The 22811-nt window shown below is 31.5% G+C and overlaps 1 protein-coding gene across 3 annotated transcripts; it reads right to left on the reverse strand.

The window, feature by feature from the left end:
• Window positions 1–15453: 15453 nt before the first annotated feature.
• On the reverse strand, window positions 15454–20829 carry LOC107430464 (disease resistance protein RPM1-like). 3 transcript variants are annotated; one of them, XM_060816959.1, is made up of 3 exons: window positions 19789–20824; window positions 17840–19720; window positions 15454–17028 (listed from the first exon to the last, which is right to left on the reverse strand). In XM_060816959.1, the coding sequence occupies exon 2, from the start codon at window positions 19678–19680 to the stop codon at window positions 18232–18234; it is 1449 nt and encodes a 482-aa protein (XP_060672942.1). In that variant the 5' UTR covers window positions 19681–19720; window positions 19789–20824; the 3' UTR covers window positions 15454–17028; window positions 17840–18231. The 3 variants fall into 3 exon arrangements, with proteins under 3 accessions (XP_060672942.1, XP_015896790.3, XP_060672943.1); XM_016041304.4 differs by having other exon boundaries at window positions 15455–16815; window positions 16949–17028; window positions 17840–20822; XM_060816960.1 differs by having other exon boundaries at window positions 15458–17028; window positions 19789–20829.
• Between the last annotated feature and the right edge of the window lie 1982 nt (window positions 20830–22811).

A 22811-nucleotide genomic window follows, 5' to 3' on the forward strand; every position in this document is an offset into this window, starting at 1 on the left:
ATTTTTTTGTACAATTAAATAGCCATAAATTGATGAAGCTTTTATATATATATATATATACATATTATTATTCATTTCTGTAGTACAGTAGATGTAATAATAATAGATAATTTTAAAAATAATCTATAATAATTAATTATATTTGAAAACTTATTTAAAATTTTTATTGTTAATAAATATATTTGAATTTTTATTTCAATCGATACTATAAAAATTTGTTAAGAACTATAAATTTGACCTACATATATAATAATATTCAATTATACAATTCAAATTAAAAAATATTTATCTATATAATTTTTTTCTTTTATGGAATTTTCCTATCAAATTTTTTCTATCTATAAAATTTAAATTCAAATTCAAATACATTTATATAATTTAATTCCAATTTAAATGTATTTAAATAATATTTTCCATATTTAAAATTCAGATTCGAATATATTTTTTGATTCATTGCAAACAATTAATTTCTATATATTATATACTTATAATATAATTTAATTATTTACTATTATTATTATTATTATTATTATTATTGTTTATCTTATAAACATATTTTTACCTTAAAAGATAAATTATATATGGAATTCAAATTAAAAAATGTTTACCTATTTAATTTTTTCCACTAGTAAAATTCAAATTTAAATTTAAATTTATTTATATAACTTAATTCAAATTCAAATTTATTTATCTAATATTTTCATCTATGGAATTTAAATTCAAATTCAAATTATATTTTCCATATAATATTTACCTAAATAACTACAAATAATCTTATCATAATGATTGTTACATAAAATATTATATATAAATATATAAATATATAAATATATAAATATATATATATATATATATACATATCAATTGATTTTCTATATGAAATGTCTATAATCAAATATCCATTCCATAATTTTAACACTCAATTTTACCAAAACTAAATAAAATCAAATATATACAATATCAATCGATTTTCTATATAAAGTATTCATAATCAAATATTCATTTCATTAATTTTACAGTCCATTTTATCAAAAATAAATAAAATCCAATATATACATTTTTGATATGATAAAATCTTATTATAGCTACTTGAAGACCTAATAATAATTAATGATTTTTTTTTTTTTTATGTTTTTGGTGGGAAACTTAAATATTCATATAATGACTTGTGTTAGAATTTATATACACACATATATATATATATATATATATATATATAGTGTTATCAATATTAATAAAAAAATATGTTTATTTTAAATTTCTTCAAAACAAAAATTGATATTATATATTTTTTAATACAACCATAAAAGGTCAAAAATCTCATACTTTGTCAATAATGTATATAATATTATAATATAATAATAAAAATATATATTAATTAGTAAATAAATTAAGATTAAATAATTTGCTTTTGAATATAAAACTTATTTTGCTGTTTAAAAATTATTATTTATGTTATTATATTTTTTTATATCCAAATAAAAAGATGTCGTTATTCATTTCCATATAACCATTTTTGTATATGTAAAAATACTTAAAATATGTTTAATTAAGAAACAATATATATATATATATATAGAAAAATTCTACTGTCCGGACCATACCTAAGCTGATGCTTTTTGGAAAAAAAACGTCGGCTTTTGTTGTGTATGTGTATACAGCAAAACCAATATTTTTTTCCAAAGAGTGTTAGCTTTGGTGTGGTCCGTACCGTAGAACTATTATATATATATATATATATTTGCAAATATGTTTATGATATATAATATTATAAAAATAAAATTTTTATTCCTCCATTCCTCAAAGTAAATCTATTATATATAAAAATAAATTTTACTTTGCTATGTTTAACAATTATTAATTGTGATATTATATTTTTTATGTTACAAAAAAAAAGATATCTTTATTATTTTCATATAAAATATGTTTAATTAAGAAAACAATATATATACAAATACATTTTATGTGATAAAAAATATTTATAATAACAAAAATATATATTTTTATTCCTTCATTCCTAAATGAAAATCTATTATATGTAAAAATAAAACAGATATAAAAATATTATAATATTATAATAGAATGAGTTTGCAATTTCTTGAGTATAATAATGTATCATTATTTTGTTGTGTTCAATATATGATTCTCCATTTTTTTAAAAAAGTATTTTTTAAAATTTATTTCAAAACAAAAGTTAATTATATATATATATTTGTATACAACTATAAAATGTAAGATCATACATATAAATAAGTAAATATAATTAAAAGAAAAACAATATGATTTTGAAGGGAAATTAAAATGATAATATACTGACACATGGCACTCATTCTTATTATTTTATATATTATATAGATTTATAAAATATTCTACTAGATAAGGAAAGCTATGGTATACTCAACCACATACTATTTGGGACATATTGCAGGGGTCAATTTTAATTTTATTTTAATTTTACATGTTACCTAATGTATTGCAGAGCATGATCATTCAGAAAAAGAAAACTATATATATATATATATATTTATAGTTTTATTTTTTAATTGGGGGTTCAAACTTAAGATTTTTATATGATAGAAAATAAAGAGTTATACCTTTGTATTATCCTAAAAAGAATTTGTGAATAGTATTTGAGGATATTTACATATTTTTTGGTATCATATTTGAGTATATTGTTTTGTCTTAGTGGATATTTTTTTTGAAATATTTTTAGTGGATATTTTAGTATATTGTTTAACACCATATTAACAACGTCAAAATAAAGAAGAATTGAATGTATTATTTGTTAATGTATTTTGTCAAAGTAAGAATTTGAATTTTTAAATAATCGAAGGAAAATTTTATCTCTCTGGAAAATGTTTTGATAAAATACACTATTAATCAACTCTTGATGTTTGAAACGTAATCATTTGGGTCCACAGATGAGATGAATCCATTTTTTTTTTTAAAATAAATCTTAATCTTTAATAAAAAAGATATCCGATTTACTTAATGGAAAATTGACTATACATATATGTGATATTAATTTTTCAACAATGGATGTTCGCATCCTATTACAACTAAAAATCCATTGAAAACTTGAGTGGTTGACTTTCTCCAATGTAATAGAGTTGCATATAATATTTCTTTTTATCATTTACGCATCATTGTCTGCAATTTCGCATCCTATTATGATAGCATTAATGTTATATAAATTCCTATATTTTATTGGAGATTTGGCTTGGTTTGTTATTGGAGATTTTAATGAAGTTTTGTTTCCTTTAGACAAGTTGGGTGGTTCTCCTCGTTTGGCTTCTCAGATGGATAGTTTTTGTCAAGCGATTGACACCTATCAATTCAGGCCTGTCTCTTTTTTCGGATTACAGGTATACTTGGAGTAACAGACGAACAGGGGAAGCTAATGTCAAAGACTATTTGGATAGCTACTTTACTAATTATGGGGCTCGTTGTTTCTTTCCTACCTCTAGAGTTCTACATCTACCAAATTTTGTTTTTGATCATTTTGCAATCTTGTTGGATTTGGATGGCTTCAAGAGTCATACAATTAGATTTAGCCGCAGATTCCATTTCGAAGCAATTTGTATCGGTGAACATGAGCACTAGAATACGGTGGAGAGTGTTGGAATTCTACTTGCGCTAGGATTGTAGATATGTCCTTGATAAAGTCAAATTTGGTTGAGTGTGCAAGAAAGTTGAAAGTGTGGAACGAATACTCTTTTAAATACATCACGGCTAAATTGGAGGAGTATCATAAACGTCTACTGAAGTTACCCTCTTGTCCACCAACAGAGGACAATCTTTAGGAGATTCAAGCAGTTGAACGCCAAAAATATTTCCTATTAAAGAAAGAAGAAGTTAAATGGAAGCAACGTTCACGGATTTCTTGGTTGTGTGAGGGAGATAGAAATTCATGTTAGTTTCATAACCACGCTAATTCTAAACGAGAATGTAATTTCATTGTGGGATTTTAAACACTGCTGGTAATTGGGTGGATAATCAAGATGTTATCTCTTCAGTTTTTATTGATTATTTCCAGCAGCTTTTTTCTTCTTCCGGCTTTTTTGTTGATGTGAAGGTTCTTAATGGAATACAAGGATGAGTAACAACCCCTATGAATTCTTTATTATGTTGTCCTTTTATTGCTGATGAGATCAAAACTACCGTACATCAAATGCACCCTTCAAAAGCTCCTAGTTTTGATGGTATGCTAGCAGTGTTCTTCTAGAAATATTGGTCTATTATGGATCCAAAAGTAATTGATGCTTGTTTAAATGTGTTAAATAATGATGGGGATAGGAGCACTATTAATAAAACACTTATTACGCTAGTTTGGAAGGTTAAAACCCAACCGGAGTGTCTGATTATCGACCCATCAACTTATGCACAGTAGTCTACAAACTAGTTTTGAAGACGATTGTAAACAAGCTAAAACATATTTTACCTGCTATTATCTTAGAGGAGCAGAGTGCTTTTGTGTCAATAATATCATGGTAGCATTTGAAACCATGCACTTAATTAATAAGACAATTGCAGGATGGGAGGATATGTGCAAAGCACATGATCGAGTATAGCGGAGCTTTTTACGAAGAATGATGCTAAAAATGGGATTTGAAGTTAGATGGGTGGATTTTGTAATGAGATGTGTATCTTCGGTGTCTTTTCCAGTGCTTTTAAATGTCACACAATATGGTTTAATAGCACCTACTCGAGGTCTTGGCCAAGGCGACCTCTTATCTCCTTACCTATTTCTTATCTGTTCTAAAGGACTTTTGAGTCTCTTTAAGCATGCTATTTCTGTGGGTGATCTCTGTGGTCTACAGGTTGCTCCTCAAAGTATCATTTTATCACATCTTTATTTTGTTGATGATACTATTCCTTTCACTCTGGCAACTCAGCATGATAGTCAAGTGATTTTATAATTACTGAAAAAATATGAGCTTGTTTCTAGACAGATGATCAATTTGACAAAGATTGAAATAACTTTCAATTTGATTACACCTCAAAATGTGCAAGGGGTTGTATCTCAAGTCTTTCTCGAATCAAAGGTGTGATAGGCATGCTAAATACTTGGGTCTAATAGCATTTGTTAGACCCAAAAAACGGCCCTTGTTTTAGGCAGTTATGGATCGAATGTGGAAAAGGTTGGAGGGTTGGAAATAGCGATTGTTATCAAGAGCAGGAAAAGAAATATTAATAAAAGCTGTAGCTCAATCAATTCCCACATATCTATGAGTTGTTTTAAATTAGTGAAATGTTTTCTGAATAGCATTAATGGTCTTATCTCAAGGTTTTGGTGGGGAAATTTGGGTGGTAGAAAGGGAATTGCTTTGGTGAGTTGGAATAGGTTGTGTGAGCCTAAGGATTTAAGTGGACTAGGTTTTCGTTCTTTGGATGAATTTGATCGAGCAATGCTAGCAAAACAATGCTAGAGACTTCTATGTAATCAAGTATCTTTGGCAGTAAGGGTTTTAAAGGGTAAGTACTCTCCAGATGGCGCTTTATGGATGGTAGGTTTAGGGCTGAATCCTTCTCATCTTTGGAGGAGCCTTGTTTGGGGTAGAAAGGTTTTAGAATCGGGTGGTATCTGGTGTGTGGGCAATGGAGCCTGCATTCAAATATATAGAGATCCTGGATTCCATGGAAATGTTCTCTACATGTTCTCTCTCCATGATGCCTACCAAAGGATGCCACGGTGGACCAGCTACTCATAACTACAGGAGGGTGGACTTTACCATTAATATGCTCTGTTTTCAATTTGGAAGAAGCTTCGATAATTACACAATCACCAATTGGTGGTTTTGGTTGTTTGGATCGTTTGGCTTGGTTTTTCAATTTGAAAAGCACCTATGCTGTCAAATCTGATTATTGGGTAGCAAGGAAATTGGGTGTTGGAGGATTTGTTGCGGTTTCTAGCACTTCTTCTTCCCAAAGTTATTGGAAGAATTTACGGCACCTATGTTAAATAAAATTAATAATTGTGGACTTAGCATAATCAATTACTCACTTACAGGGCCTATTTATGCCATTAATGAGATTTGTTCATTTTAATATTTTGTAGTAGGGTCCTTGGTCACACATTCTCTACAAGACTTTAGTTTGCCCATTAGACTGGAGGACTAACTCTCTTTATAAGCCCATTGACTTACCCATATTTTTTCTAGTATATTATATTATTAAATTATTAGTATTTTATGTGTGTTAAAATTAATGAATAAATGTAACTTGCAGATACTATAAAAGGTGTAGGGCAAGCAAACAAACACATGCCATACTGTATTTTGATATTAGAGTTTTCAGAGATCTGAGAGTGGTTTGAGAGTAGTGTATCTATAGGCACTACTTTACATTGTTTTCTATTTTGTAGGATTAAAGATTTAATTTATCAATGGATGCGTTTGGAGGTTAGTAATTTATGACTTATGGAATTTATTATGTATGTTTAGATCTGTAAAAGTCTAACAATTGGTATCAGAGCATGGTTAATATGCATAATAATTTTTTTTTGTGATTAGTCTTCGTTGTATCTATGATGATTGGATTGAATTGTATGTGGCCATTGAATGATATGTGGAATTTAAATATATGTTCTTTATTTTATTTTTCTTTTTGCGTGCATGGATCTGTGAAGCTATAATCTTGATGTGTGAAGAAACATAATACATGCCCGATTGTTATTTGTAAAAAAAAAAAAAAAAAAAAATTGTGATTGCGACACTAGTGGTAATTGGGTTTTAAATCAATTGTGCAAAATATGTAAACTTCGTTTTAGTTCGAATTAAGACCTGGGCATGGTGAAAAATTGTTTTTCGATGTGTTTTATATTGTTTAAAATCTCAAATTGGACCTGAAAAAGCCTTAAAAAAATAATTAAAAAAAAATTGGAGAAAACCGTGGCCGAATGCAACCTGGATTTGTGAATTGTTTTTGGTTAATTTTTGGCCAAAATTGATGCCAACAATGAGATGACAACAACGGGATCAATTTTGCCCAAAAATTTTCTGCAATTTTCTTGGAATTACATGGGTGTTTGTTTGAGTTTTGGCTGAAATAATTCTTGTGTTGGGTGTTTATTTTCTGCGTTTTTGAACCAAATTGATTTGGGGCAAAACTTTCTCAAGGGGAGACGAATCAAAAGGCACCTATTTTGCTCAAAAGTTTTTGGAATTTCTTGTGATTCCATGGTTGTTTATTTTTGAGTTTTGGCCAATTATAATCTTAAGTTTGGGTGTTTGTTTTAAGCTCTTCTTTAGCCAAATCGATACTTCAAAATTGTTGCCCACACCGAAAGGAGAAGAATGGCGCCGGTATTGTAGAAAACGGTTACCGGAATTGTGTTTTATAAGCCAGTTTGTCAAGCGGGTCAGGCGACCCATTAACCAGAAAACCAGATCGACCTGCGACCCGGCTGAAGGAAGGAGAAAGCTAACGTCAGCATTCTCTTACTGATGTCAGCAGCTGATATTTCAAAAAAAAAATAATAATAATAATAAAAAAAATATATATATATATATAAATATATATATATATATAAATATATATATATATATATATTGTTTTATTTATTTGTTTGTATGCTTATTTATTTATCTATTGTTTAATATTATTAAAAAAAATATGTTATTTATTTATTGTTTATTTATTTATTTGTTTAATTATTCTATTCCAATTTGTTTGAATTAAAATTAAATATATATGTTTGGAATTGGAACAAGTTAGCTTTCCCTAAAGAGATTTTGTGTCTAATTGGTATAGTAGTATGGAATTTTAGGTACTCACCTTTCGTGAGACTTATTTTGTCTGCATTATGTATACCAATGTAATGTATGATGACATAGTGGATGGGATGTTTTATATTTACCTATTTCATGAAATTGCCAATAAGTTATTTTCTCCCACTTATTAATCAGGGTCTATACAGGTAACTAAACTACCCTGTCGGTAGTTTTAGTTGCTTTGCATGATGCCTGGAATGGCCGTGGAAGTTAATTAAATGCCATGTATCGCAGGTTTTGAGTTGCTCTGTCGGTAATTCAGTTCAATACATTTGATTGTGGTTATTTGGTTGACTGTCCCTGGCCCACAAAAGGGTATCTTTATGTTACTAAGATCCTAGCGATATTGATATTTTATGTTTTGTGTTAAGAGGCTGAAAATAATTATTGTTTTATATATATTAAATGTTTTATTGTGTTTACTATTTTCACAGTTAGTAGCACCTCAAATGTTCTGCCTATGACTGCCATGATGAAATTGGATGTGATAAATTATCAGAAGTAGAAAAAGACCTTGGTTATGAATTTGACATTTATGAAATTGGATTTGCCTTTGGAGATAGATGCATCCAAGATACCAACTAATGATAGTAGTGCAGTAATTAGGAAACTTTATGAGTATTGGAAGCATTCTAATAAGTGCTGCATGATGATGATGAAGAATTACATGGATGAAGCTATATATGCTAGTATTCCTAAGGTTGATATAGCAAAGGAACTTCTTGAGGAGATAGGAAAGAAATTTATCAAGTTTGATATGATGAGAAGCATTATTATTTGGACCTTTTGAATAATACTAAGTATGATGATGCCTATTAGATAGGAGAAAGGAAAGAGTACTTCGATGAAAGGTGTGGCTACTGCAATAAAGTTGGACACAAGAAGATAGAGTGTTGGAATTTAAAGGGAAATAAGAGAAGAAAGATAATATTTTAATGATTGAGACCAATATTATTAATGTGCCTATGAATACTTGGTGGTTTGATACTGGAGCAACAATTCATGTTACTAATTCATTGCAGGGGATGATAAGGCAAAGGGAGCCAACCAATCTTGAGCAGCATGTTTATATGGGAGATAACTCAAGAGCGAAGGTGGATATCATGGGAACAATCAAGTTGAAGCTTGCCACTGGATATGGTTTAGAATTACAAGAAGTTTCATCTGTACCCTCAATTAGGAGGAATTTATTATCTATTTCACTTTTGGATAGTCAAGGTTTTAATTTTTTGTTTGGGAATAATAAAGGTGAGAAGTATATAAGGATGGAAAAGTTGTTGGTTTAGGAACTTTATGTGGCAATGTATATAGACTTGATTTATTTAGTAATGGTCTCAATTCTTCTATTAATTCTATTGTTGCCCCTATTATTGCATTTAAATGTCCAAGAGTTAATGATAATTCTTCAATGTTGTGGCATAAGCGTCTGGGACATATTTCTAGGCATAGGATGGAAAGGTTAGTGAAGGATGGAATACTTCCTAATCTTGATTTCTCCGATCTATCGACTTGTGTAGAATGTGTGAAAGGGAAGCTAACTTTCAAGGTTAGAAAGGATAAGATAGTAAGGTGTGGAGATGTTTTGGAATTAATCCATATTGATGTATGTAGACCTTTCACTCCAACTACTTTGGGTGGTTATAGGTATTTTATTACCTTTATTGATGATTTTTCTTGTTATGGACATGTTGAGCTTATCTGTGAGAAGTCAAATTCTTTAGTTACTTTTAAGGAGTTTAAGGTAAAGATGGAACTTCAAAAGAATAAGAAGATAAAGGCTGTGAGGTCTGATAGAGGTGGTGAATTTTATGGTAGATATGATGAGACTGGATGGAACCCAAGGCCATTCACAATTTATTTATGTGAGTGTGGCATTGATGCGTAATATACAATGCCTAGTACATCTCAGCAGAATGGCATAGCTGAGAGGAGAAATCGCACTTGGTTGGACATGGTACGATCTATGTGGGCAAATTATAACTTGCCAGATTACTCGTGGGGAGAGGCTTTAAGGACGACTGCTTATATTTTGAATCAAGTTCCAAGTAAATCCGTTCGTAAGATTCCTTTTGAGTTGTGGTCAGGGAGAAAGCCTAATTTGCATCATTTTCGAGTATGGGGTTGCAAAGCTGAAGTAAGGATTTATAATCCCCAAATTAAGAAGTTGGATCCTAAAACTATAAGTGGGTATTTTGTTGGCTATTGTATAGGATCTAAGGGTTCAAGATTCTTTAGTCCATCTCACACCATGAGAATTGTTGAATCAGACAGGGCTGTTTATTTTGAAGATGATTTTGGCTTTGATGATAGTAATGGTCCAAGGAAGCCTCAATTTAGAGAAGAAAATGTATTCATTCCCAGTGTTGTAGTTTTTGATAGAGATATTATTAATCCAGTAATTGATGAACCAGCGGTTGATCAGGATGAACCCATCATTGAGGAGCAGAATATCCCAGCTATTGTAGATGCTGATGTGCCTTTGAGAATGTCACAAAGGACTAGGAGGTCAGCTATTCCTGATGACTATGAGGTTTACTCGCAGGAGCATGATTTTGACATAAGTGATGATTCAGATCCAGTCATTTATGAGGAAGCCATAAGCAGTTCGCACTCAAACTTTTGGTTGGATACAATGGAAGATGAAATGAAATCCATGGTATCAAATGGTGTTTGGGATTTGGTTGAGTTACCATTGGGTAGCAAGCCTATAGGGTGCAAATGGGTCTTTAAGACTAAAAGAGACTCTAATGGTCAAGTAGAGATGTATACGACTAGACTTGTAGCCAAAGGGTTTAGCCAGAAGGAAGGAATTTATTACACAGAGACTTTCTCTCCTGTATCCAGAAAGGATTTTTTTAGAATCATTATGGCAATTGTGGCACATTATGACCTAGAGTTGCATCAGATGGATGTTAGAACTGCTTTTCTAAATGGTGATTTATTTAAAAATGTGTATATGGTTCAACCAGTTGGTTTCCAGCAAATAGAGAATGGTAATTTGGTTTGTAAGTTTAAGAAGTCAATTTATAGTCTTAAGTAGGCTTCGAGGCAATGGTATCTTAAATTTGATGAGGTTATCATCCAAAATGGCTTTATTGTTGTTGATAGATGCATATATATAAAGGTCAGTGGGAGCAGTTTTATATTTCTGGTGTTTTATGTTGATGTCATACTTCTGGCTACTAATGACATTGACCTATTGGCTGAGACAAAGTAGATGTTATGCAACCATTTTGATATGAAAGATCTTGGAGAGGCTTCTTTTGTTTTGGGCATCAAGATTGTTCGAGATAGGACTAATTATGTGTTACAATTGTCTTAAAGAGGCTATATTGATAGAATCCTTAAGAGATTTGATATGCATAATTGTTCTCCTGGAAGTAGGGGTGGGCATGGATTGGGTTGGTTTGGTTTTGGACCGAAATACAATCCAATCCATACATATCGGTTTTTCTAATTTATAATCCAAACCAAACCATTGAAGCATTAAATCCAAACCAAACGAAACCATTTATGATCGGTTTTGGCTTGGATTGGTTGATCGGTTTGAAACTTACTAATTTATAAATATATAATACAAATAAAAAATTTTCCAAATATAAAATATAAATAATAAATTATAATTATCCAAACATAAAATACAATTAGAATAATACAACATAGTCTACAATGGAAAATAAAGAAGAAAATGTAGCAAATGATACACATCATGCACTTATTAAATAACAAACATTAATGTCATCATCTCACTCCTATAAAATCAAATTAAAATTGTTAGAACAAATAATGTAAAATAATACATTCGTCAAAATTCATTCACTCAAGAATCAATGCATAATTCCTTTTTTTTTTTTTTAACCTTAAAACTTTGGTAAATCATAAGTCAATCAACGTTGACAGGTTCACTAGTTTTAGTTGATTCTGTAAGCTCTACAAAGATCAAAACAATAAAATTAGCAATAAATTATATTTAAACATTTATATATATATATATATATAAGTAACAATTAGTACAATATATGTAGATATATATATATATATATATGATGGGGATGTAAAAAAAATATATATATTATGGTGATGGTGATGGATTGGTGGTGGGCAGCAACAAAGTTAAATGTTTAGTTTAGGGTTACAACTTACAATTTCATTTGGGATTTGGGATATGGGGATGTAAAAGAAAAAAAAAAAAAAAAAATATATATATATATATATTAAAAATCAATATATAAAAATGGAAAAAAAATTTAAAAATTAATATAAAAAATGAAAAAAATTCTAAAATTAATATATAAAAGTGAAAAAAATAAAAAATATATAATTTTTTAGTTATATAATATATTATTTGGATTGAATTTATATTTCCAATCCATAACCAATCCAATCCATACAATTTATAATATTTTGAACCCAATCCAATCCAATTGATGTAAAAATCCAATCCAAACCGTTAAAAATGGATTGGATTGGGTGGGTTGAATGGGTTGGATTGGATTTTGCCCACCCCTACTTGGAAGTGTACTGGTCACAAAGGGTAAAAGACTTTCTAAGGATCAATGTCCCAAGAATGATAAAGAAAGGCTGGCGATGAGAAATGTTCGCTATTCTTCAGCAGTGGGTAGTTTGATATATGGTTAAGTATGTACACGGCTTGATATAGCTTTTGCTGTGGATGTGCTTGGTAGATTTATGAGCAATCCTGGTTCTATTAATTACCAAGCAGTTAAAAATGTCTTTAGGTATCTTCAGAGTACTAAAGATCATATGTTGACATATCGACGTACCAACTCCCTAGATGTTGTTGGTTATAGTGATGCAGATTATAAAGGCTGTGTGGATGATAAGAAATCTACCACTGGGCATATATTTATCATGGCAGGAGGTGCTGTATCTTGGTGTAGTGCCAAACAGTTAATGATAGCATCCTCGACTATGGAGGCAGAGTATATGGCGTGTTATGAGGCTACTCATCATGCAATTTGGCTTCAAAATTTTATTCGTGATTTGGGAGTGGTTGACTCCATTGAGAGGCCTATTATGATGTATTGTGATAGTACTGCAGCAGTGTCTTTCTCCAATAATTTAAAAGGTACCCTTAGTGCGAGGTACATTGATGTTAAGTATTTTGTGGTTAAGGAGAAAGTTGAACAAGACCTCATTACTGTAGTTCACACGCCTACTTACAGCATAGTGGCAGATCCACTGACCAAGGCCTTAGCTAGAGGCATATTTGAGGAGCATGCGTCCTGTATGGGATTGTTAGACAGCTGAGACTACTGTGGGTCAGTGGGAGTTTGTTATATTTTCTGCAGTAATATCCATGTTAAGTATTATTTATTATTTTGATACATTGATGTATGTGGATCATTATATATTTATGAGATGATATATTACACATATTATTGCTCCTATGTTTACAAGCCTGTTAAGACTATTAGTATATGTATATGTGTATGTTGATCCACAGGTGCCATGGTTAGTCCCTACTATCTAGTTTGGGTATATTGTTGTATCCTGTCGATACACAATGTGCTCGGACGAAATGGTATTGTGTGTTGGGGGATTACACATGGTTAGGTAAATCTCTACTATCTAGACTGAGTTTATAGCATGCAAAGTGCTCAGTTGAAATGGTACCATATTTTGGGAGATTTACTGAGAGAATCTCTACAGCCTAGTCTAGTATATTGTTGTGCCCTGTTGGTATACTATATATTTAGATGAAATGACATTATAGTTCGGAAGATTCTATAGTAAGTGAGTTTGGATTATATATATGATGATGATTATGCAGTCCAAGTGGGAGAATATTAAATAAATTAATAATTGTGAACTTAGCATAATCAATTACTCATTTACAAGGCCTATTTATGCCATTAATGGGACTGGTTTATTTTAATATTTTGTAGTAAGGCCCTTGGTCACACACTCTTTATAAGACTCCAGTTGGCCCATTGGACTGAAGGACCAACTCTCTTTATAAGCTCATTGACTTACCTATATTTTTTTTAGTACTATTATATTATTAAATTATTAGTATTTTGTGTGTGTTAAAATTAATGGGTAAGTACGACTTGCAGAGACTATAAAAGGTCTAGGGTAAGCAAACAAACACATACCATACTGTATTTTGATATTAGAATTTTCAGAGATCTGAAAGTGGTTTGAGAGTAGTGTATCCATAAACACTATTTCATATTGTTTTCTATTTTGTAGGATTAAAGATTTAATTTATCAATGCCTACGTTTGGAGGTTAGTAATTTATGATTTATGAAATTTATTATGTATGTTTAGATCCGTAAAAGTCTAACAACATAACCATTTCTAACAAGGTCAAGTTATGCCTTTTGGCTTGCTAACAATGATGTGGATGCTGACGTTAACGCTCCCATTAAATGTGGTTGCTGCTATTCGGGGTGTTTTTGGCCATGTGGAGCTTGGAGTGGTGGTTCGAAACAACAGAGGCGAGTTAATGGGAGAGTTAGCATTGCCAATAAAGAACTTTTACAGTGTTTTACCTGCAGAATTATTGGCAATTCGTGAAGCACTAATTTTCTGTCGTCAAGCAGGTTTCTTTCATGGGGATGTCATAAGTGACTCCAAGCTGGAAACAAGTCTTATTCAGCAGTCAACAGATAGTTTAGATGAGAACTGTTTTTTGATCGAGGAAATTAAGTCTTTGTTATTTCATCATTCTGGTTTTACATGCTCTTTTGTTGGCAGAGCTGCTAACATTGTAGCGCATCAGATTGCAAAATATTTTGTTAATCTAACTACTGTTGAATCCTGGTTTGAGGTTGACCCTGTGTGGCTTGATCCCTTGCTTCAGGCTGATACGTACTCTACTGATGTATGTTAATAATAATACATATTTTGTTTTAAAAAAAAAAAAAAGAAAAAGGAAAAAAAAAGTACTTTATGATTTGAAATAATTCAAAAACATCTCTTATATTGTTAACTTCTGTCCAAAATTTTTTTTCCTTTCCTCCGTGGTATCCTAAAATGACCTAAATACTTTTACAATTAAAAAAATAATTTGATAATTACTTATACATTTAATATTATATACACACTTATATTTATCATTAGTTTAACAAATACCATTATAATAATAAAAAATTACTAATTTAATTTTATGATGTAATAATTCTCATATTTGGCTACAAAAATTTGGTAAATAACTAAATATATCAATTATTGTGTTATTTTACCATAAATGTTTTTTATTACTTTACCATAACAAAATTTGATTAGGATTTTGCGCAAATATATTTTTTAGTTTTTATTAATTTTAAATTTGACTTATAGAAACCTTTTTTTTCTATCGATTTATAACTAAAATGTATAATATACAAAATATAGAACAAAAATTGCGTTTAAAAAAAAAAAAAAAATGCAGACGAGCCTTGTGTTGCTTCTTCTTTTTCTTCTTCTCATTACAAGCCAACAGGGATGTCATGATTTGTAGATCTCATGGTTTCAAATTTGCAGATCGAGAAAACAAAGCCAAAAAGAAAAGAAAAAAATGCAAATAGCAAATAAAGCCAAAAATCAAATCATGCTCTAAGTCCATATGGAAAACCAAAATAACCTGTGATTGATGAGAATAAACATATCACCAAAAAAAAAAAAAGAAAAAAAAAAGGAGAAAATATAAATTAAAAAAAAAACCCAAAGAAATTTGAATCCAAAATTAAGGAATTGAAACCCACAAATGAAAATCCATTGCACATGATTATTTTTATTATTATTATTATTTTTTGGTCCTTCTTCAATCCATTAGATCTGCAAATCATAAAGCAAAAGAAAAGAAATAGGAGAAGAAGAATATATGCATGATACATTCCCTTTTGTCAAGAAGAGATAGAAATAGATAAGGTGATAAATATAAAGTTGGATTAGGAGTTAAACTTGTTTTAATTGTAAGTTTTTGTACAGTCAACATAATATTTATAAGTGAAATCTACTTCGCTATCCATAGGTAACTATTAGTATTGCCACTTCTCTATCCATAAGTAGTTATTAGTATTTGGAGAAAAATAAGGAGCATATAAAGAAATTATTAACTGTTACTTTCAACTGCTTCTATAAAGATACTGACACTGAACCCTTTTATAGAGCTAAAAATACAAGATACACATACCATAGAGATTAGGACTCATAAGCCAAATTTGGTACATATCAATGCAAAGCAAGAAGAACGAGAAGAAGAAAGCTTCTATCTTTTTTTTTCTCTTTTATTTTTTTTGTTGCTTCACCCGCAAATCAACAAGGAGACGAAGAAGAAGAAGAAGAAGAAGAAGAAGAGTAGGTCTACGTGGTAAAAATGATAACAGTGGTTCTTCTTTATGGGTCTTCTGAGTGCCAGGTCTTGTTAAAATACTAATTAAAAACATTATTTATATTAATAAGATATTGCAAGGTTTTCAAAAATTTTCAGCTTTTTCAGATTTTTAGCAATGTACAATTATCATCTAATCTTTTTCAATTAAATTTACTCCAAATTGAGAAATTGACTAAGGCAGAGATGTTTCTGAATTATTTCTAATATATAGAACACAGGCAATTTATACGATGTTAACCCATATATAATTGATCGGATAAAGAGAAAAGATATCCAGCAGAAATTGAAAACTTTTTCCACCAAGTGAAAACTTTTCTCTAGACACACTTAAAACTGTTGCACTTGGCCAGGTTCAATCAAAGCAGCAATATATAATTTGCATAAATCTACTTGCGACAACACAGATCCACAAGTCAATGCGCTATTTTGATATGACACACATATGGTGCCTAGCTAAAGCATTTAATTGGCAGAAATTTCTTTGCAAATCAGCAAACTGATCCATAAACTAGTGCTACTTTCATATGGCACACATATCACTTACCTGAAATTAAAATTACAAAAAAAAAAAAAAAAAAAAAGAAGAGAAAGGTACACATGTTTTCCAACAGTACATTAAAAAGTAAAAATAATACCACGTATGATTTGTCTATATACAAATAGAGAAAATACGTAGAGACAAGTCCACTTCTGCAGCCCTGGCAGCATTCAAACGGCATTCAATTACTACTTCCTAAACTTTAATGAAACACTTGAATAAGAAGGAAGAGATAACTTGGAAGGGAAAAGGAACCAATATGGTTAAGCAATGCACTACTAAAAAATCTTTACCTTCCTAATAATAAGGGTACCGGTTGAGAACAACCAAAACACAGTGAATTCAAAATTGTGCTAACTGCAGCAGCATAACTCTGTAAATAATAAAATAAGGGAGTTGGTAAACATGCAACTTTTAATAGCGAACAGAAACCAGAGACAAGGAATTAAAGCATCAAGAGTTGGAAGAACAACTTATTGTTGATATGAAGCATACATGATAAAATTTTCCCATGTAAAGCCATCAAAGACACAAGTTTTTCCTGTTCCATTTTTGCTTTTTATTTATTTATTTATTTATTTATTATTATTATTATTATTATTATTTTTCTTAAATCTCAAGTTTCATTTACCAAAAAGAAGAGAACACTAATGGAGAAAACACTGGCTTCACATTGCAATTTCTATATGCAAGTCTTTATGTTGGTGCTAGCTCACAAAACTCTAGTAAATATCTCTTTCTTGAGGAGATTACCAAAAGTTTATGCCACTATGGACTTTTTTTTTGCTAGCTTGTAGAATAGTTTCTAGCTTCTTGCATGAGTAATCTCTTCAACAACAGTACTACTAAGAAATTAAGAAAAATATATATTTTCAACAGTGGTAAAGCAAATATTTAACCTATATATGCACAGAACTTTCATGCTAGTCTATATGTTACTTCCTAGTTTCCTGCTTGAATCAATCTCAGTAGGGGCATGAACATTTGAAGCATTTAAAACTTGAAATGGGGTGATAAATGTACAAATTCAGTTGGGTAAGCGGTAGATATATCTATATCTCCGGAGATGGCTAAGCCGAAGGATGATGGGAGCAGCCCCTTTTCTTTCCCGTGAAAATCAGATATCCTAATAGGATAGAGGATACGGGTGATACAGATATGTAAATAAACATACACGCACTAACCTCAATTAAATTCAGACGGCAAAAGGCGGAATCTCACTTCTGGTACATGTTGAACGATATGATAATGTCGTCCCCCAAGTTTCAGGCTTTGTTGGAGTTCGTCTGGCATATACAGAAGCACAAGCTTTTTAAGATTTCTCAAATGTTGGATCCCAGAGGGCAGTTCCTTGAGTTGCCAGGGGTAGCCGTCGTTTCCAATGAAAAGCTGTTCAAGATTGGGCATTGCTCCTTCCTCAATTACCAATGAATTCAAATTTTCCAAATCTATCAGATTCAGAAGCTTCAGTTTTGGAAACACTCCTTGCTTGAACTCTAGTCTCTCACCCACATATGCATTCCAAGTCATTGAAAGCATCAGCAAGTTGTCCAGATTTTGAAGCACTTCAAGTGGGTTATCTTCCAGAGACGAAAGCCGAATTTCTAGTTTCACTAGATTTCATAGTTTTATGATCCATCCAGGCAACTTCAATAATCGTCCATCCAAAAACAGCCTCCGCGAATTCAGGTGGAGATGACAACGATTCCAAATCAACATAATCACCCACAAGATAATCAGCAGTTACCATTAAGGATTCAAGGTGTTTCATCTCATTGATACACTCGCAAAGACTTTCTCCATCTCCTCTTTTGAGGTTGCAGACGCCCAGCTTTCTCAATTGTGTCAACTTTCTCAGCTCTAACATTTGCTCATCAGCAGCACCACCACCACTACCAATCTTATAGTGATAATTTACATCATATAACTTCTGTAAACATGTCAAACTCCCAATCCCTTCTTGCAGTTTAGTTCCTTTGGACGCTAAAAGATGGCGCAACTTATGAAGTCGATTGATCTCAACTGGTAACTCATTTACTAATGTATTCTTTAGATTTAGAGTCTCCAAGTTTTGTAGTTTCTCTATGCACCTTGGGATCATCTTTACTATTGAATTTGCCACACTAAAATATTTCAAGTGAAATAAGTTTCCAATACTTTTTGAAATACGATCTACACGAATGCCTTCAAGATCTAGTACTTTAAGGAGCTTATAATTTGCATGGAATCCACACTCAGGAAGATATGATGCATAACCAGGGCCATATGTTTCGAAAAAAAGAATGCCACGAACACGAGAATTGTAGCAATCCTCGAGGACGTCAAATGGACTACTTTTGATAATTGATATGCGTCTACTACCTTCTGTAAAACTAGTTTCAGATTGTGACAGAACTTGGCCAAAGTTTAATTCTTGTATTTTCTGAAGACTCATCTCACGTAGAAAATCATGGATGCAACACTCTTTAACTTTTCCACTCAAGCTTGATCTCGATATTTGAACCAAACTTCTATGTATTAGCTCAGTCAAGTATTCTTCTGCAACTACTTCCACTGTTTCATCCCCTTTTGGAGTTACGAAACCCTCCGCTATCCATTGTAGGATTAGCCTTGAACATTTGATGGGGTAGTCCTCAGGGTACATGCCAATGTATAAGAAGCAAGATTTGAGGTAGTAAGGTAGATCATTATAACTCAGTGATAAGGCTTTTGTTATACTTATAAGTTTAGGATTGCTCTCCAACTCAAAGCTAAAGCTATCATGCAACTTTCGCCACTCATCAACTGTTTTAGGTTTAGTTGATAGAAGACCCGCTATGGCTACGATTGCAAGCGGTAACCCTTGACATCGTTCAACAATCTTACGAGACAAATTTTCCAACTCAGGAGGACATATTCCTCCAAATTCATCATCGTGTTGGAAAATCTTACTGCAAAAGAGTTCCCATGCCATTCGTGGTGGCAAATATTCTAGCTCATGGACACGAACAACTGAGGATTGTTTACAAAAATTTGCAACCTCCATATTCTTGTGGTGATCACTATTCTTCCACCGTTTTTATTATCTAATAAAGCAAGTTCAATATCATCCCAGAATTCAGGTTTCCAAACATCGTCAAAAAAAATAACGTACCTCTTGTCTTGCAAAGCATCTCTTATTTTGCTTATCAGTGTCAGCCTATCCATTTCGTCATTTCTTGTCTGGCCAGTCAAATTCTTCAGCAGATTCTTTAGTAGTTCCTCTTTGTTGTATGATCGAGAAACTAGGATCCAAGCATGACAATCGAATTGCGCCTTCACACGATCATGAACTTTTTTGGCAAGAGTGGTCTTGCCAATACCCCCCATCCCCACCACTGCAATTACAGTTCGATGAGGTGATTTATCTTCCAACCAGTCAATCAGTACATCTCTTGCAGATTCAATTCCGACCACTTCAGCTTCCTTGAGGAACAAAGAAGAGTCCCGGAGATCATGCCATTCAGGATTTTGAGTTGCTTGTCCGTTATCAAGGGAAATGAATCCATACCTTGCACTTCTTTCCCTGATTGGACAAACACTTTCTTTGATTTCTTGTAGTTCTCTGGCTATATGGTGGCGGGTTTTGAGCTTGGTGAAGAAGCAAACAATATTTTTGGGGAGGAGATAAGCAGTGCATCCTCTCGGTCGTGCCAAGTGGAGAAGTGTATATTCATCAATAACATCTTCAATTCGAAATGCTACTTGCCTTACTTGATTCACCCATATTTTAACTCCATCGTCATGGCCGCTACGTCGGTGATGCTCTTCAGCTGCTTCAGCTTTTGCATCAGCATCCTTGAGAAAACATTTGATGATATCAACTTCAAGCTTGATTTCGGAAACTTGTCCATGAACACTTCTCAACAACTTTGCTTCTTGAGTTGAAAACTGGATCATCTGGTCTATAACAAAGCCAACGGCAGTCTCCGCCATTATTTTTCACCCTCTGATCTTTCCAGTTTGATATCTTATACTCTTCGTTTGCTAAGTTGCTTTGCTTGTTTGATCTGATATGTTTATACCTATATTAACACATGTGTGGTCTCGTTGGTTTTATGGTCTGAGACAGCTAGCGTTGCTACTAAGCAAAGTCTTAAATTCCTTACTTTATATTTTGATGTTGATAATTTAGTGTTTAATATGATTTATTGGAGATACCTTTTTTCGCTTCAGGTTGTTAAACGAGAAAGACACCAAAACCCATAATGAAAGCTGGTGTATTTTGTAATATAACACGTTTGGGATCATATACTATGGACCCAAAAAAAAAAAAAAGGGGGAAGTGTGATTGGTACGTTTGGAATATAAATTGATCGCCACTTGTTGTATTTAATGAATAAAATTAAATCAACAATTTTTATATATCCTTCCATCATATCTTTTTCTCTTAGCATAAAGAAATCTACTCGCCAAGAAAGTCGAGTAAGTGAGAGCTTTTGGTTTTACTTCACAAAAGCAGAAATCAACCAATCAGTTACTAAGGTTGGTAAAGTACCATACAAAAATGAAACTCAAAAATTGAAAACAAATACTATCTTTCTTTACAGTTTTTTTAAGAATATAGGGCAAAATAGCATGTGCTGCCCGAAACTTTTTTTTTTTTTTTTAACAAACAATTATAGTTACTAATAACGTCTAGTTTTCTCAATTTCAACTGTACCTATCAAATTGTCTCCAATTCCATTCAATATATTTGAAAAATATTATTTGTAACAAAACTTATATATCATATAACAATATGATTGGTTACATATAGGGGCTTATTTTTTCAAATTAAACTTTTAATTTTAATTTAAAATGAAACCAATTGCTTATCGTGTGTATCGATCTCTGCTATGAGCTCCATTAGTGATCATAAAAAGCAATGGCAAATACCAAAATTATCGAAATTCAAAGAGCATTCTTCATCGTCATACCTATTTTTTGTCAAGTTGTACATCTCGAAAAACACATTAGGCTTTAATAAATTAATTTTGAAAAGTTCTACAATTCTTTTAGAACCGCAACTTACCAAACTTTAAAAATTTAAATGATAGAATTAGTATAGCTCAACTTGCGAGAATTATTTCAATGCTACAGCAATAATATTTTCCTTTGTTATTAGCACTTACGTACGCTAAATGAATTAATAATCATTTGAAAAACTTGAACGTTGTTTGTTGAGGTGACAATGTCGTATAAGTCTTGTTTCAATTTGAGCTTGTTTCCACAGGTCCGAAAATTTGGAAAGTAGATGCCTTTAAGGCAGAGAACCCAAAAAGACTATAGATCCTTAATAAGATGACACAGGAAATTTTGAAGTATTAAGATCTAGAATTAAAGTCAATTCTTGGGAAGTCAACTCTTGGGACTTCTGAAATACAGCTGCCATATTGTTTTATGCGTTTTTATTTATTAGCATCAAGTTTCATAGTAGTATTAAAGTCTAATTAATGAGACTTTGTTTGGAGGGATGTTCCAAAATTAGTATTTAAGCTCTCTCTATGTATTTAGAATAAGTTTTTGATCATTTTATGAAATATAATCGGTTGGTTGTTTATTGGGGACGGATTTCTTCATTTCAACTCTTATTTCTTTGGTGAATTCCATTGAGTGGCGATTTTTCTATCCAAACTGGTATCGTTTAGGCCGGTTTCTAAGTGTAGAGAGTTAAATCCTTATCACTTGAGTGGGTTTTTAAGAATGGTGGGTTGGATTCTTGTGTTCTCGAGAAATTTCTAGATAAACTCTAGTTTTCCCACACTTCTAGTATCATACGATAACCTTCCAAGAAAGTTCACTTAGGCCCTGTTTGGGATAACTTTTGGTTTTGCTTCTTCAAAATTTTAACATACTCAAAAAGAGCTTTCGAAGAAGCAACTGTACTAATTTTAGTTAGGAGCTGTTTAGAGGCCCAAAACTCTTCCAATAAGTTATCCAAACATTCTAAAAGTGGCTATTGAGCTTTAAAAGTCAAAAACAGCTTTTTAAAAATCATGTTAAATAAATTCTTCATGGAGTCAAATTGAAAAGCTCAAGTACACAATAACCCATCCCTCTAAAAAAGAAGTCCCAAATATTTACCAGCATCAGTTAAACACGGAACCTTGAAAATATAAGAAGTTTCAAGGCAAGCAGCAGTTACTGTATTAGAAC

The sequence above is a fragment of the Ziziphus jujuba genome, chromosome 5 (genome assembly GCF_031755915.1).
Source record: "Ziziphus jujuba cultivar Dongzao chromosome 5, ASM3175591v1".
Classification (NCBI taxonomy): Eukaryota; Viridiplantae; Streptophyta; class Magnoliopsida; order Rosales; family Rhamnaceae; genus Ziziphus; species Ziziphus jujuba.

Bases quoted from the DNA above. Each gene is read 5' to 3' on its own strand.
- LOC107430464 (XM_060816959.1), bottom strand. From the start codon at position 19,680: ATGGAGGTTGCAAATTTTTGTAAACAATCCTCAGTTGTTCGTGTCCAT.